This window comes from Callospermophilus lateralis, chromosome 4 (assembly GCF_048772815.1).
Source record: "Callospermophilus lateralis isolate mCalLat2 chromosome 4, mCalLat2.hap1, whole genome shotgun sequence".
NCBI classification, from domain to species: domain Eukaryota; kingdom Metazoa; phylum Chordata; class Mammalia; order Rodentia; family Sciuridae; genus Callospermophilus; species Callospermophilus lateralis.
Window position 1 is genome coordinate 157634471 of NC_135308.1, and position 14351 is coordinate 157648821.

The 14351-nt window shown below is 60.1% G+C and overlaps 1 protein-coding gene across 9 annotated transcripts in view; it reads right to left on the reverse strand.

Annotated features, from left to right (window-relative positions):
• Positions 1-534: 534 nt before the first annotated feature.
• The window catches only part of Pla2g6 (phospholipase A2 group VI), a 47979-nt gene continuing 34162 nt past the window's right edge, over positions 535-14351 (reverse strand). For 7 of the 9 annotated variants that reach the window (XM_076855147.2, XM_076855154.2, XM_076855151.2 and 4 more), the window contains 11 exons: positions 12576-12684; positions 11471-11635; positions 10693-10809; positions 9831-9909; positions 8652-8815; positions 6904-7054; positions 3843-3979; positions 3349-3503; positions 1857-2024; positions 1412-1485; positions 535-1275 (listed from right to left, as the gene is read on the reverse strand). In XM_076855147.2, the coding sequence (XP_076711262.1) occupies positions 1131-1275; positions 1412-1485; positions 1857-2024; positions 3349-3503; positions 3843-3979; positions 6904-7054; positions 8652-8815; positions 9831-9909; positions 10693-10809; positions 11471-11635; positions 12576-12684 (1464 nt within the window). In that variant the 3' untranslated portion in view covers positions 535-1130. The remainder of the gene's footprint in view (positions 1276-1411; positions 1486-1856; positions 2025-3348; positions 3504-3842; positions 3980-6903; positions 7055-8651; positions 8816-9830; positions 9910-10692; positions 10810-11470; positions 11636-12575; positions 12685-14351) is intronic. The other 2 variants (XM_076855152.2, XM_076855153.2) reach the window with 2 other exon arrangements.

Here is a 14351-nt window from a genome sequence, read left to right on the forward strand (position 1 = left end):
GACCCCCAGCCCTGGGGAAACCCTGTCCTCACCCACCTCCCCAGGGCCCTGCCTGACGCACTCCTCTGGGCCTCCTGGGAGCGCCTGGCAGGAGGCCAGCTCGCAGGTGAACTATCACTGTCCTCGGACCTTGTCTCTGCTCTGAGCCCCTCAGAGCTGCCCCTCGAGGGGCTGTGGCCGCTGAGGTACATCCTCTACTCCTCCAAAGGCCGGAGGGGAGGCGCAAACCCAGTCACCAAGACCGGGGGCCGACCCGGCCCCGCTGCTCGCCGTCTCACCATCCCCAGGTCCCTGCCTTGCTCAGTCTCCAGCGGGCTCTCTGCCTTCCCTCACCCTGGGGCCTGCTGGGGAAAGTGGGCCCAGAAGCTGCCTCTGGACACCCCGTTGGCCTGTTCAGGGGAGGCCCTGAGGAGAGACTTGGTGTCCCTTACCCAGAGGGCCCAGAAAACAGGGCACAGGACGAGGCCAGGTCAAGGCTGAGGGAGCGGGGTGGGGACAGGACACTAACACCACAGGCTCACAGCACAGGAAAACTTCAGTCCAAGCCATTTATTTCACAGTTTGGGGGCCCCTGAGCCCCTCACCACTCTCAAGCCACTTCCGAAGGGAAGATGTGAACTCACAGGGTAACCTTTGAAAGCTGGGAGGGCTCTCGGGGTGGGGCCAGAGGGTGGGGTGCCTGGCGTGTGCTGAGGGGCAAAGTCAAATGGGGCACGCGGCTCCTGGAGCCCGGGCTGCCCTGCTGACAGGGTGGGGGCCCCATTTCTCCAGCCCCAACCCCAGGCGCGCAGGATGGTGGGCTGCAGTTGCTGGGGACTGAGAGCCGCGCAGGCCCCGGGGAGGCCAGCCGGAGACACGCTGGGCACCCTTAGTGTTAGCGGCCGGGCGCGGGGCCACGCGCCAAGTCGGGTGTCCTTCACAGCCGGGAAGCGGGCCGAGGGACCCTGCGCTTTCTGGGTCTGGGGTGACAAATGGTGGGGAAGGCGGTGGGGAGAGGCCTTCAGAACCAGCCTCAGGCAGGAAGACGCAGGCTCTGAGCCCCCGTCCCTGGACGACGGAGCCGTGGGGCCCTGGCTCCGCGCCACGTGGTGGGTGGCTTCACCCAGCTTTGCAGAGGGGCCGGGAGGCGCTCAGGGCGAGAGCAGCAGCTGGACAAGCTTCTGGAACTGCTCCCGGTGCTCGTAGATGTAGACCTCGGTCTCCCAGAGCGCGTTGATCAGCACCGCGTCGCTGACCTCGTCCAGCATGATGTCCGTGCCCAGCTGGGGGTTCAATCTGTACAGAGGAGGAAGTGTCACTGGGGGTGCCTGGCCTGGGAGGGGACAAGAGCTGGGACTGGAGGGCTGTCTCCAGGGGTAGGAAAGCCCATGCCGCCGGCTGGGGCGGGGTTGGCGGCCCGGCCTGGCCTCACCTGAAGTACTGAATGCCGACCATCTCGCACCAGGCCCGCGCCCGGTCCACAGCCCGCCCATCTGGATCTGTGCACTGGGGACAAGCAGCCTCAGTGAGACCTGAGCCTGGCCCCGGCAGTCCTGGAGTCCCCGACATCCCTGGGCTCTCGCGCCCATCAGCAAGTCCCTCCCCAGGCCTGCGACTGGCCTGGCTGTGCAGTCTGGGGCAGTGGTTTCCCATGTGGCTCAGCAGTCTGTTCAGGGTCACTGAGTGGCAGTGTGGGCAGCAGCTGATGGACAGGCCTCCCTGTCCCGCCCCACAGCTTTTGTCCGTGTGTATTGTGGGCTTCCACACGGGGTTCTGGGCAGAAAGGGACCCACAGCTAAAGGACATCTGAAAACCCCACAGTGGCAAAGCCTGTCATTTCGCCCTTGGTGGAGGGGCTGACCTAGCTGGAAACTCACACAGTCCACCACCATCTTGCCCAGCTCCTTGGCCCCAAAAACAGTCTTGGCTAGTTCCCAGGGGTTGCTGGGGCGGAAGACATCCACACAGGTCACAGGCACCTGTGGGGACCTCCCAGTCCCCAAAGAGACGACGATGGAGAGTTTCTTCACCTTGTTGGCCTGACCCTGTAAAGAGCAGGATGAGGGGAGTCAGAGGGGACGCCCTAGGCCAGGGGCTGGGAGCGCAGTGCACCTGGGGCTAAGCCACCATCCTGGGTGCCCTTGCAGGCAGGGTCTGGCCAGGGCTCATCTACAGCCCTCTGCTGGAGGCTGGTGTGGGCACCACCGTGGTCTACTGGAAAGCACCCTAGGTCCCTCCACGTCCACCAGCTGCGAGCACGCTCAGCCGGCCACGCGCTGCCCCAGACCTAGGCTCCCCAGGGGAGGGCGGGAGGACCCCCTCCTGTGGACTACAGGTGTCCACACCATTATCCCATAGTCCTCCAGCCCATCTGTGGCAGGACGGCCACCCCACTTCACAAATGAGGACCTCTACGCAGTCTGGGCAGGAGGGAGGCCTTCGTGGGCCACGCAGTGGGATGCAGGGCTGAGGCGTGGACCCGGGGTCCTGGGGGGCCACCTCAAGTTTGCTCAACAACCTCTGTTGCCAATTTGCCGGGTGACAATGGGGTGAACCCTCCTGCTCTGGGCCCAGGCTCCTCATGCTGAATGGTATGTGACTTAGACTGGGCACATCTGAGTCCCCCCACGTCACCTCTGACTTCTTCAGCAGAAGCCCTGCCTGGTCCGCCCCAGAGGGCAGGTGCTCCCCACCCCGGGGCCGCACTGCCCAGGCTGCCCTTCAGACAATCACAACAGCAGGCACCTCTGGCCACTCAGGCGCTGTTCCAAGGCCTCACAGGCCACCGAGTGACCATCCCTGGTGGGCACTATCTTCACCCAGCTCAGCAGCTGGCGCCACGCAGGGGCAGAGGCAGCCGAGCCCCCCACTGCCCCACACTGCCTCCCAGGGCACCAGGCCTCCCGCCCTGCTCCAGCTCCTCAGGGTGGGGTGGCTACTTGTCCTTCAGACACTACCACTGACTCTGCACCTCTCCATCCCCAAAAGCCTCGGGACAGGTCTTCTCAGACGCAGAGCAGAGAGGAGCCGCCTGACAGCCCCACCTGCGCTCCGTCAGCACCTGGGCGCCCAGAGGGTAGGACCCGGGGGGGGGGGGGGGTGCTCCTCAAGGGCAGGCCCACGCCTGGGCTGGGCGAGTGGCGGGTCCACAGGACTCACGCTGCCGCCCCTGACGGCAGACGGAGTTAGCGGATGGCAGGATCCTCACGCAGGGCTGCCTGGACCCCAGGGTCCCTCTTACCACAGTGCTGCAGGCCGGAGCCCAGGTGGCCAGGATCAAGTGGGCACCGCACAGCCCTCCAGGGCTGCTCAGGTGAGCACAGGAGTGGGCCATCGCCCAGCCTCCTCCTGGCCTGAGATGACGCTCACCTTGCGGATCAGGTCCTGGTTGTACTCGTGGATCTCGGTCATGGCGTCCAGGGTGGGGTTGTTGGCCAGCAGGCCGCCATCCAGGAAGCGACCATTGGGCCGGAAGTAGGTGGGGGCCGCCCCGCTGCTCCGGGCTGCTCGCCACACCAACTGGTCTGGGGACAGGGAGGAGGGTGGCCGAGTGACACAGGGATGGCAGAAGCTTATGCATTCCAGATCTCAGGGCGTGCGTGTGTATGCGGGAGGGGGTGCAGAAAGAGGGGACCCGGGCTCTCCGTTACCCCAGGCCCTGGCCTCCTGGGGAAGGCAAGTCCACCGAGGACCTCCTGGGGCCTCCGCTAGCCTGCCAGGGCTGCCAGCTCCCCGTGCCCATCCTCAGCCAGGCAAGGCCAGGGCGATGGGGGGCTGCAGGGGTGCGGAGCCCGATGGCAAGCCTGTCACTCCCACTCCCACCCCCACCCTGCGGCCGCGCGGATCCATCAGACAGCCTTAACCTGAGGGGTGAGTCGGGGGCTTCAGGTTGGCACTGGGGCTGAAGCGAGGCTCCCTGGAGGCCTCCGGGGCCTCGTAGTTCCGGAAGAGGTGGAGTTCGGCTGGCTGCCGGTCAGACAGCGTCCCGGTCAGCATCACCCTGGGGAGAAACACACAGGATGGGCGTCCCCCACCCAGCTCTCCCGGCTGCTGCCAGCTGCCCCCATCCACCACCCTCCCCGCACAGATGTCCCCTGCACACTGCAGGCAGGCAGATCCACACACCTTGCTGAGGCCACCTGGGGTCAATCCTCAGGCCCAGTGACCTGCTTCTGTGTGAGTTTGTCCTAAGAATGTGCCACATGGGTGGCAGTGTCCATTATTAAAGCAAAACGTGCCCATCAATGGGACAGTTCCAGATACTGCAGCTCATCCCCCAGGGGACAGGTGGGGCTGTGGAAGGAGCTGGGAGGCTTCATGCACAAGGGCTGGAGGCCAAGTCGCAGGTCTGCATAGAGAAGGCTGGGCCTCTGCGTTTAACAGGCGCCGTCTACCTCGAGGAACCTACGGTCTCTCTGCAGGGTCAGAGGGTGAATCTGAAAGGCCCCGTGGTGGCGCTTGGTAGCAGGGATCTGACTTTGGGTGGGGGGTTACTTGGAAGCTGCAGCTCCAGGAAGGGAGTGGGAGGAGAACTCACTGTCACCTCTGATGCCTGTCCTTTCCAAGAAACAGACGCCCTTAACCCTGCTGGCCCGGCCCCTCGAAAACTAACAGGTAAGCCAGGCACAGACATGCCTGTTGTCCCAGCGACTTGGGAGGCTGAGGCAGGAGGATAGTAAGTTTGAGGCCAACCTGGGTGACAGCAAGACTCTGCCTCAAAATAAAAATTTTGGGATGGGCTGGGAAGTAGCTCAGTGGCAGCGCACCTCTGGGTTCAATCCCCAGTGCCAAAAACAGAGAAAAAGAAAGGGAACCTGATATGTATCTAGATCCCGGCTCTTGGATATCCTGGCTCTTGGATCTGAGACTCGTCCCCTGGAAGATCATCCCAAAGGAACAATCTCCACCAGGATGAGGGCTTCCTGTGACTGGAGCTCACGGCAGCGGGACCGACAGGGAAAGCCCAGCAGGAAGGGCAAAGGGTGAGGAAGAGGGAACTGTTTTGCAACCGTTCAAACGAGGCTCACAAAGGGAGCTCAGAGGAGCCCAGACATCTGTTATGCCATGAAGAAAACATAAAGGCAGGGGAACAAAAAACTGTACAGGAAAAAAATGCTAGTTTTCCATACCCAGGAATACTGTGGGAAGATCAGGAAGAATTCCGCCAAAGAAAAAAACGTAAGTGCTGAAAAAAACATAGACTTTTTTGGTCCCGGGGATTGAACACAGGGGCCCTGGACGACTGAGCCACATCCCAGCCCTATTTTGTATTTTATTTAGAGACAGGGCTCACTGAGTGGCTTAGCACCTCACTAAGTTGCTGAGGCTGGTTTTGAACTCCCAATCCTCCTGGAAATGGTGTGGCCAGGGCTCTCCCAGAACAAAGACAAGGGGCGTATCTACGTGTAGGAGGTCAACTCTGTTGCGACTCGACGGAACCCCAGTCAGAAGTGTGCTACCGTACGTACAGGGGAGACCAAGGGACTAGCACTACGGGAACAAGCCAGGGACATATAAGACACTGAACCTGCAGCGCTCGGCACTCAGGGCTCAGCCTTTGGATACAAATCTGCTGGGCCAGTGCCCGCACAAATAAATGCTGCTTCCCACTGAAAGCCCCGTGTCCTGTCTCTCTGTGGGAGAAGCCTGCAACAAAGGACCACGGAGGAAGCAAACAGCTTTATTATGAAAGGAAATTCTCCCTATGCCTCCAGGCCTAGCTCACACTCTGCCTCCTCCAGGCAGGCCTCCCTGACCACCTCACCTCAGTCCACCTCCTTTCTCTTGCTCCTCCAGTCAGCTGATGGACACTGTTTAACAGCCTGCTCTGTGGCAGACACTGTGCTTGAACTGGGCTACAAAGAAAATCAAGGGAGCCATGTCCCTGCCCTCCAGAACTCCCAGCCTTGTGGCAACCTTACTGCAGGGTGGGGTGGGGTGTACACTGTGGACTGCAGAGCTTCTGGAACCTCTGCGGCAGGGCTGCCTTGCCTGGCTGCTGTTTTCCAGCTTATCTCCCAGCCTCTCACCTCCCAGGTGCACCCTCCCTCTTCCCTTCCACACAGAGGCTCAGGGAAGAGGTCCCAAGTGTGCAGCTAGGGGGAACACCCCGGGCCAGGCCCTGGGTGGGGGACATCAGACCAGTGTCTGGCAAGGAAAGGCGAAGGCGTGGGGCTGCTGCTTAGGCACTATCCCCCCCCAACCCAATGGTCACTGAGGCTGGGCAAACTGAGGGAGGCTTCTGCAGGTGCAAAGGGCTGAGTCTGGAGGACAGTGGGACCCGGCCCTGGGGAGAAGCCAGAGGCAAATCCCTGCTGTGTGTCTTCTCCTTCCCTAGCCCGGCCTCAAGCTCAAGAAGGGGGTCCAGACCTGCCCGAGTCCCACCTCAGGCCACCTGAGTGGCACCCTTTCCATCCAGCCCCAAGGGAAGGCCCGGATGCTGGGCTTGGTCCTGCAATGACCCTCTTGGGGTTAAGCATCTCAAACAAATGCTTCCTGGACACGTGACTCTCCTTTAAGCCCCGGCCTCACTATGAGCTCCAGTCTGAGGGCCTTAAAGCAAAGACAGCACCGCGGCTGTCCACTTGACACCGGGCTTCTGAACACGGGAGCAAGCGCTATTTGAGTGTGAGAAAGTGTCCAGCCACATGTTGTGAAAGGCTGGGGCTCCTTTGGCCTGGGCAGCAAGAACTGTGCCTCCGTCCAGCTTAAGGGAGGCCCAGGCTCTTTCCAGACAGCCAGGCCCCTGGCCAGGTGCAGAGCCACGCAAGAGGTCAGGCCCCACCTTTGCCCTGGGCTCCTGCAGGGTCCCTCTGCCCACAGGCCCTGGGCCCTCCAGGTGACTCCTCCCAAGGCCGCAGGGTCAGAGCTGCAGGCAGAGCAGGGCCCTCTGCTCAGGCCCACCGGCGACGGCGACGGGCTTACTTGGGCTTCTTGACATCAGTCATCTTGGTGTGCTCCCCAAACTCCCGCTTCAGGAACTCTTCCAGGGGCCCGGACTCGTAGGGCCGCGAGCCCCGGAACACCTCGTCCTTCATGCGGAAGTACACGCCGCGCATGTAGGCCATGGATTTGCCTAGAACAGGGAGGGGAGCACTGGGGGGACCAGGACTCCACAGAGCATCCCGCACACAGGCCAGCAGTGGCAGGAGGCAGGGGAGGGAGGCGGTGCATCTTCCATGGGACTGCACCTGAACTTCCGGCCCCTTCCTGACATCTTCTTCCCTCCCACGTGGACAGAAAGTGCCCTCCACAGCCCCAAGGCTCTGGGCCCAGCAGTGTGTTCATAATTTTGCAGTATTTTCTTTAAAGAAAGGCCCTCAAAGTGTACAAGTGTATAAAGACCCAATCTGGCGGGGCTGCTCCCCCACGAGGTTCTCTAGATAGTGTCATAGCTGTGGGACCTCTGAAGACCCAGGCTATGGGATGATGGTCCCTGAAGAAGGTGGCCCTTCCCAGAGAGGCTGGGACTTCCACCAACTCTGCTGGCCCAGGTCTCATGCCCTGGGCTGGTCCTGAGATGACTCTTCTCTCACAGAAGACAGAAAGGGGGAGAAAGCTGGGCGGAGCCAGACACCAGACCTGCCTCTGCCCCAACTCACTGGGTGACCTGACCTGGTCCTCAGCTTCCCCGGCTGCCCACCTCATGGCTATGGTGAGACTCGTCAAAACAAACTTCAACACCCCACAAGACTGCTGAGTGACGGAGTTCCCTGCACCCGGCCCAAGGGCCACCCTCTTGGCAGCCTCCTGGGCAGGCAAAGCCCCTGCTCCTGCAGCACCCTGCACCTCCCAGCCTGGCCTCCTCATGTGGCCCAGCAGGTGCCCAGATGCCTGTACCCCCATCGACTGGGTTCCCCGAGACGGGAACTCAGCTCTGCATGCCCAGTGCCTGGCAGAGGCATGGCTCACGGGCCTCGATGGCCCCTACCCTGGGGTAGGGTCCTCCCCTATTGCCTCCAGGGCCTTGGGTCACCAGGATCTAGATCTGAAAAGTGGCCTGGAGGTGGTGACCAGCACCAGGCAAGGGAATGCCAGCCAGGGACATCGAGGATGACGCACAGCTGGTGGCAGCTAGGCGCTGACTGAGCCTCACATGGCTTCAACAGCTCCACAGAGACGCCACTCGAGTGGCAATGTGGGCCTATATGGTGGCCCGTCTAGTATGCCAAGCACCCTGTCACCTCTGCATGGCTCTGTAGAAGGAGACAGATTCATGGCCCGTGAGGCCTGGGACATAATGGACATAATGGGCATGTAGGGGACTGCTTTGGCCTGAGCAATCAGGGATGAGCCCTGTGACCCTGGGCCACCCTGACACCTGGGACCTTAATTTCCAGGGCCCTCCAGGGCTCTGGCCTTCTGGGACTCCATGGCTCCTCATTCCTGACTGCCCACTCCAGCCACACGTGCAGGGGCGGTGAGGACCAGGGCGCTGCCTTGCAGGGGGGAGGTGGCAGAGGCAGCTGCAGGACATGGCCTCCTACACTAGCCACACCCTTGAGTTGAACCCCCACCCGGCCTTGCTCCGTGCAGCCTGGGGCCCTACGGCCTGCAGACTCCCTCAGAGCCCACCACCACTTTTTTGCAAGGCTATGCCAATGCACTGGCTCCCGTGAGGACAGGTTAGGACCCACCCTGCCCGCCTGCCCCCTCTCGGGGGCTGTGCTTACTGTGCAGAATGGCCAGAGCCAGGATGCCCCCCGTGCTGGTCCCTGCCACCCAGTCAAAAAGGTCCTTGGTGGCCACGCCCGAGGCCTTCTCGATGGCGATGAGCAGCTGGATGATGACTAGGCCTTTCACGCCCCCTCCGTCCAGGCAGAGCAGGTGGTCGTGGCTGCAGTGAGGACACTGGTGGTCACGAGGGAGCTGACTTCTGCATGGTCAGCGCGAGCCCCCAAGCACGGGCACCATGGCGCAGGCAGGGACAAAGCCAACGAGGCCTGCCACAGAGCCTCCCTGCGCAGGGCACACGGGGAAGGCCAGGATGCCGCGGGCCAGGTGCCATCCAGGACATGCACACCAGGGTGCCATGGAAACAGGTGATGTCCAAGGTTCACTGACATCTCAGGCAAGGGGTGACAGAGCCACAAGATCTGGCTGCTGGCCTGGAAGCCGGGCTGCATCAGATGATAGAAGTGCTGTCCCTGTGGGCCAGGCAGCAGCTGTGCCCGAGAGCAGCAGAGGGCCCAGGTCGGGAGGACCCTGGCGTGAGCCTCCATGCTGCACCTTGAGCAGGTCCCTTCCCCTCTCGCGGGCTCAGGCTCTGCTTCTGCAAAGCCAGGTTCCCAATCCTCCCTAGGAAGGCCGCTAGGAGGAGGAGGAGGTCACCCCCAAAGAACAACCCGCCAACGTGTGCTAACAGAGGTGGGGAGTCCCGTGGGCTGGAATCCCACTGCCTGTCGCGCGCCTAGACCTTCACTCTAGACACCAGGGCCAGTCCTTCGGGGCAGGGCTGGTCCCTCTGTGCCCTCACCCGGGCCTGCCTCCTGGGCCTGGGCACACAGCTCAGGAAGCCACGACCGTGCTGACGGATGGGACGAGGCAGCAGGTGGACACAGAGGGAAGCTGCTGCTGGGATCTCTCCGGAGGAGCCCCTGAGGCCCTCCCGCTCCTCAGACCATGGCAAGGTCAGGACCATACCGTGTTGGCCCTGGCACCCAGCTGTAGGACTACACTGTCCCCAGGATCCCGCACCACTGTTACTAAGGAGCCAATGCAGGCCCTGAGGACTCAGCCTCTGCCATGACTGCAGGAGCAGAAGAGCTGGCTCCCGGGGGGCACAGGGGAGAGCCTGGGCTGCAGGGGCACCAGGAGAGCTTCACCACGGTCCCCCGCCACACTGCACTTACGTCCGCTTCTCGTCCCTCAAGGAGCTCAGGATAAAAGCCGGTTTCCGGGCCCGGGAGATGTGCATGAGGTCCTGCAGTTCTGCGAGGCATAGGGCAGGATGCGCTGGGGCCGCAGGTCCCTGACCCTGTGCCCCACAGATCCCCAGAGCCAATCTGGAGCTGTGCCCACCCACTGTGCTCCCGCCCACATCTGAGCCCTGGCCCCAGAGCAGAGCTAAGCCAGGGGCCAAAGGCCTGCCAGGGAGACGCCCCACTGCTCTGGGAAGGATCCCCACCCAGTCCAGCTGCTCCCAGATTCTCCTCGGTGTCTTCCTCCTGAAACCCCAAAGCACGAACTCCCGACGTGCCCTGTTTCTCCATGCGTCAGCTCATGCTGCTGACAGCCACCTTGAGGCATAAGGATCATGCCCAACCTAAGCCAGTGTAGGCCCCAAAGAGGCTCCAGGAGGCTCCATAACTACCCAAGGTCGTTCAGCCAAAGGGCCGTGGAGGACACTGCTTGGAGCTGAACTACATGAATGAAGGGAGACATCCCAGCAGCCTTTGGACTGCTCGTGTCCTGGTCCCCAGTCGCCTCCAGGCTCAGGTCCACCCATCCAGTCTTCCTCTGTGCCCAAGACCCCACCCCATGCTCACCCTCCTAACAAGCAGGACAGCCCCCAGTGGCTCCACCCAGCAGGACCATGCGACTGTGACCCCAAAGGCCACTGCAGGGAGGCCACTGGCAGCAAGGCAGGCAAGCTGCACCCAGGCAGGAGCTAGAAGCAGCCAAGGAAGCAGGAGACTGGGCGGGAGGCGGAAGCAGACAGCCGGGGATGGGGCAGGGAGGGCGCTTGTCTGGGCTGAGAAGAGGAGACGGAACCAGAGCTACGGCCAGTGAGGGGCTTGGCTGGCTCCACGGCCTCGCTAGGCTCAGGCATTACCCATGTGCTGCCACAGCCCAGGCCCACTGTCCAGCCTGGCGTGGGTGACTGACTGCCTGCAAGATGGAAAGATACAGGGGGGGTGACTGGAGCTCTCGAGCGACACGTTGGGGACAGAGGCAGCCGCAGCTGTGTCCCTCCAGAGCTCAGGCCTGGCCAGCGGATCCTCTGCTCACCATCAATCTAGGTCTCTGAATGGACTAGGCAACAGAAAGCCGGGAGCAGGGTCTGGTCTCGTCTAAGGCTATCTTTGAGGACACCTAGGGTGCACAGGGGCAAATGCTGGCTGCCTGGCCATACTCAAAAGCATGTAGGTCACTGAAGGGGCCAGCAGGTGGCAGACCAGGCCTCGCACTGAACAGGTTCAAACAATGAAGTTGAAGCAAGAAGGCCAGGGGTGTGCGCCTCTCTCAGCTCTCCCCGCTCTCGGCGGGGACAAGGGAGGCCCTGAGAATGCCCACTTCATGGGTGCCGTGAGCAATACCCAACCCAAGACCACGTCCATCCTCTCAGGGATGATGGACTGTGGGACCTCTGCCAGGGGCACCCCAGCTCTCTGGGGCCCCTGGGTTGCCACCTGCTGTCATTAGCTAAACCTCGCCTCATCCTCCCCTGCTGCCTTCAACAACTTCCACCCTGGGGTCCTGCTTCTTTCCAGTCGGGACTCTGGTCCAAGGGCCTGGGCACTGCAGCAGAGGAGGGGAGGGCGTGGCCTACCTAGGTTGTTTAGGCTGATCGGCGGGGGCTGGGCTCTTTCCGGGGAGACGAGGGGGTGAGAGAAAGCCGTGGAACCCTGCTCTGTGGGGACCTCTTGGAGGAGTGAGATGCGGTAGTTGGCCCCCACGGTTCTCAGCAGAGTCAAGAGCGCCTTCCTGGTGGCATCTTGTCATGGTTTGGCAGAGGATAGAGATAGTGTCAACATGCAAATTTTAGAGGCCCCTCCTTCCACACATGGACTCCTGTCCCATCTACCAGGTGACCCGGATGTGGGTGAAGCCACCCTGACAGGGTGTGCCCCTCTGTCTCCAAAGCAGTCTCCTGGGGCCAGGTAAGGCGCTGGGGCTGGCCATGGCACAAGGCAGGAGGAGGGCAGGGTCACCCTGCCTGATTATTTTGGGGAATCCCTTCTTTCCTCCCACTTCCAAGGGAGCAGGGCTCCCACCTCCACAATCAGCAGCTCTCAAAAAATGCCACGTGGACGTTCCTTTCAGAGTTTGAAAGGGACAAACCAGCCAGCCAGCCCTCAGTGGACGGGGTGATGGAAAGGATGCCATGGGAAGCAGCACCCCCACCTGCGCACACCCACCCTCAGGTACACACCCACAGAACCCCACGGCTCCCTAAAACCCTCCATCCTCCAGAGGGGGCCCCAGGCTCCTGTGAGGAGGACCTGCCTCTCGGAGCTCTGGAGCAGGGCTCAGAGGCCAGGGCGCAGTGCTGGCACATGCACACTCACATCCACAGGGAGGTGCAGGCTCGTGCAGGCATGTGCACACTCGTGCTTGTGCACACTAGAGTGCAGCGCATGCAGGAATCCCATGGCTGTTCTGCTGCCACCTGTCCTGTCTCCACCCCCACTGACAGCCTGAAAACCTGACATGGGCCAGGGTGCACAGAAGAGGACCCTCGCTCGGCCAGCCCTGGGTGGGCCTGCACCCACACTCAGGGCCACTGTCTTGGGGGAAGGAAGTTCCTGGAGTCCCACATGCTCAGGGCCACTCTCAGCAGGCAGCAGCAGGGCCTAGGGCTGGAACTTGCTTATTTTCTCAGTCCCTGAACCCAAACCCCGCTGGATTCTGATCCCATGGGTCAGAACACGTACGTCTGCTGATCTTGGAGGCTATGAGAGCAGGAGTCTCCCCAAAGTCATTCGGGACATCCACTTCTGCCCCGAACACAATGAGGGCCTTGATCATCTCCACGTTGTCTTTCTGTTGGGGCAGAAATGCAACAGCTCAGGAAACAAAGAGAAAAGGACCCCTTCCTGCCAACTCACTCAGTGGGCCTCTCAGCATGGGTAGAGACACGTGCCCTCCTGACCCCTACCCCAGGGGTGTCGGCGCTCCAACATCTGCAGCTGAAAATCAGTTCCTTACAAATGGGCTTCAAAGCATCCCCAGGTAAAGGCTTAAGAACTCAGGCAGGAACTGGGGGTGACCACCCAGGCTCCTCCTCCAAGGAAGAAATGTACCTGTGACCCCAACCCAGAAGCCCCGGGGACACTGAAGAGCCAGCTCTGGTGGCTTTCAGGAGCAACAGGAGAGGGTGACTGAGGAACGGGAAAGCCGTCCTCCCCACGGAGTCCAGGGAAACAGCACAGCCTCCTGACAGCAGCCTCCAGGGGCAGCTTCCCTCCACAGTGTTGCATTAAACTGGTGGCTGGGCAGAGGGTGGGCATGACCCGGCGGCAAAGGACAAACCAATGCACTGGCTGCCTGCAAATTGAAGCAGTGTATCTCTACAGGATTCCCGTTCCATTAGGGTTTATATGGGTGCAGGAAAATATGGGTTTTAATTACTAGTTGATGTATTTCTCTTGGGGTTTCCTTTTATGTGTGGCACTGGTTTGTCACTTGTACTAGTGATAAAAACTTTGCCTTCCAAATAAATTTAAGTAATGTTTTAAAACAAGCAAGTTTGAACAAGTGATCAAGTTCATTGAAAAGGTGCTTGATGAAGCTGCCCCAAATGATGGTATGCAAATGACCAGCGCATGGAATGCAAATGACCAGTGCATCGGGAACAAGGCACGTCGGCAGTCCTCGAAGTGAGACCTGCAGGTCCCATGAATGCAGAGACCCCTTCACAGGGTTTTCAAAGTTAAAGCTATTTTCAGAAAAAATACCAAGACGTCACCTGCCTTTGGTACCTTGTTGACATTTGCACTAACAGTGAGAAAACAGTGGATAAAATTGTTGGTGGCTCAGCACTAATCAAGAGAGGGTTTCAAACTAATAGCCGGCTCATATTTCTTCACTACTACACACTCAAAGTACAAAAGAAGTTTTTGAAAATAAATAAATAAACTAGCTTCACTGAAGACTGCCCTTGAGGGCTGGGGTTGTGGCTCAGCGGCAGAGCACTCACACAGCAAGTGCGAGGCCCTGGTTCGATCCTCAGCACCACATATAACTAAAAATAAAGGCATTGTGTCTACCTACAACTAAAAAAAAATGAATGCCTTGATAAAGCAGTAAGAATTACATGGCTGCTTCAGTTACCAGCCCAACTAGCTCCTTTTTTTATGGACATAATTTTTTTTTCTTTGTGGTGCTGGGGATCGAACCATGCAAGGCAAGCACTCTTATCAGTTGAGCTATAGCCCCAGCCCATGGACATGATTTTTATTGGAAAGAATGACTGACAGATAAACCAGGAGCATTCAGCCTTAGACATTCAGGAGACATTTTCCTGAAAAAATGAATGCAGTCAGCCTGTTGCTTCAAGAAAACCAACTGGTAACATCTTTTTTCCATAATAAAATTGAAGCTTCCAAGAAAAAATAAGAATTTCAGAAAACCTGAATGCGTCATGATGGGCTGAACATCTTCCCCTAATTTAAAGACTTTTCTGATGAGGCAGGTGGCAAGATTCACAA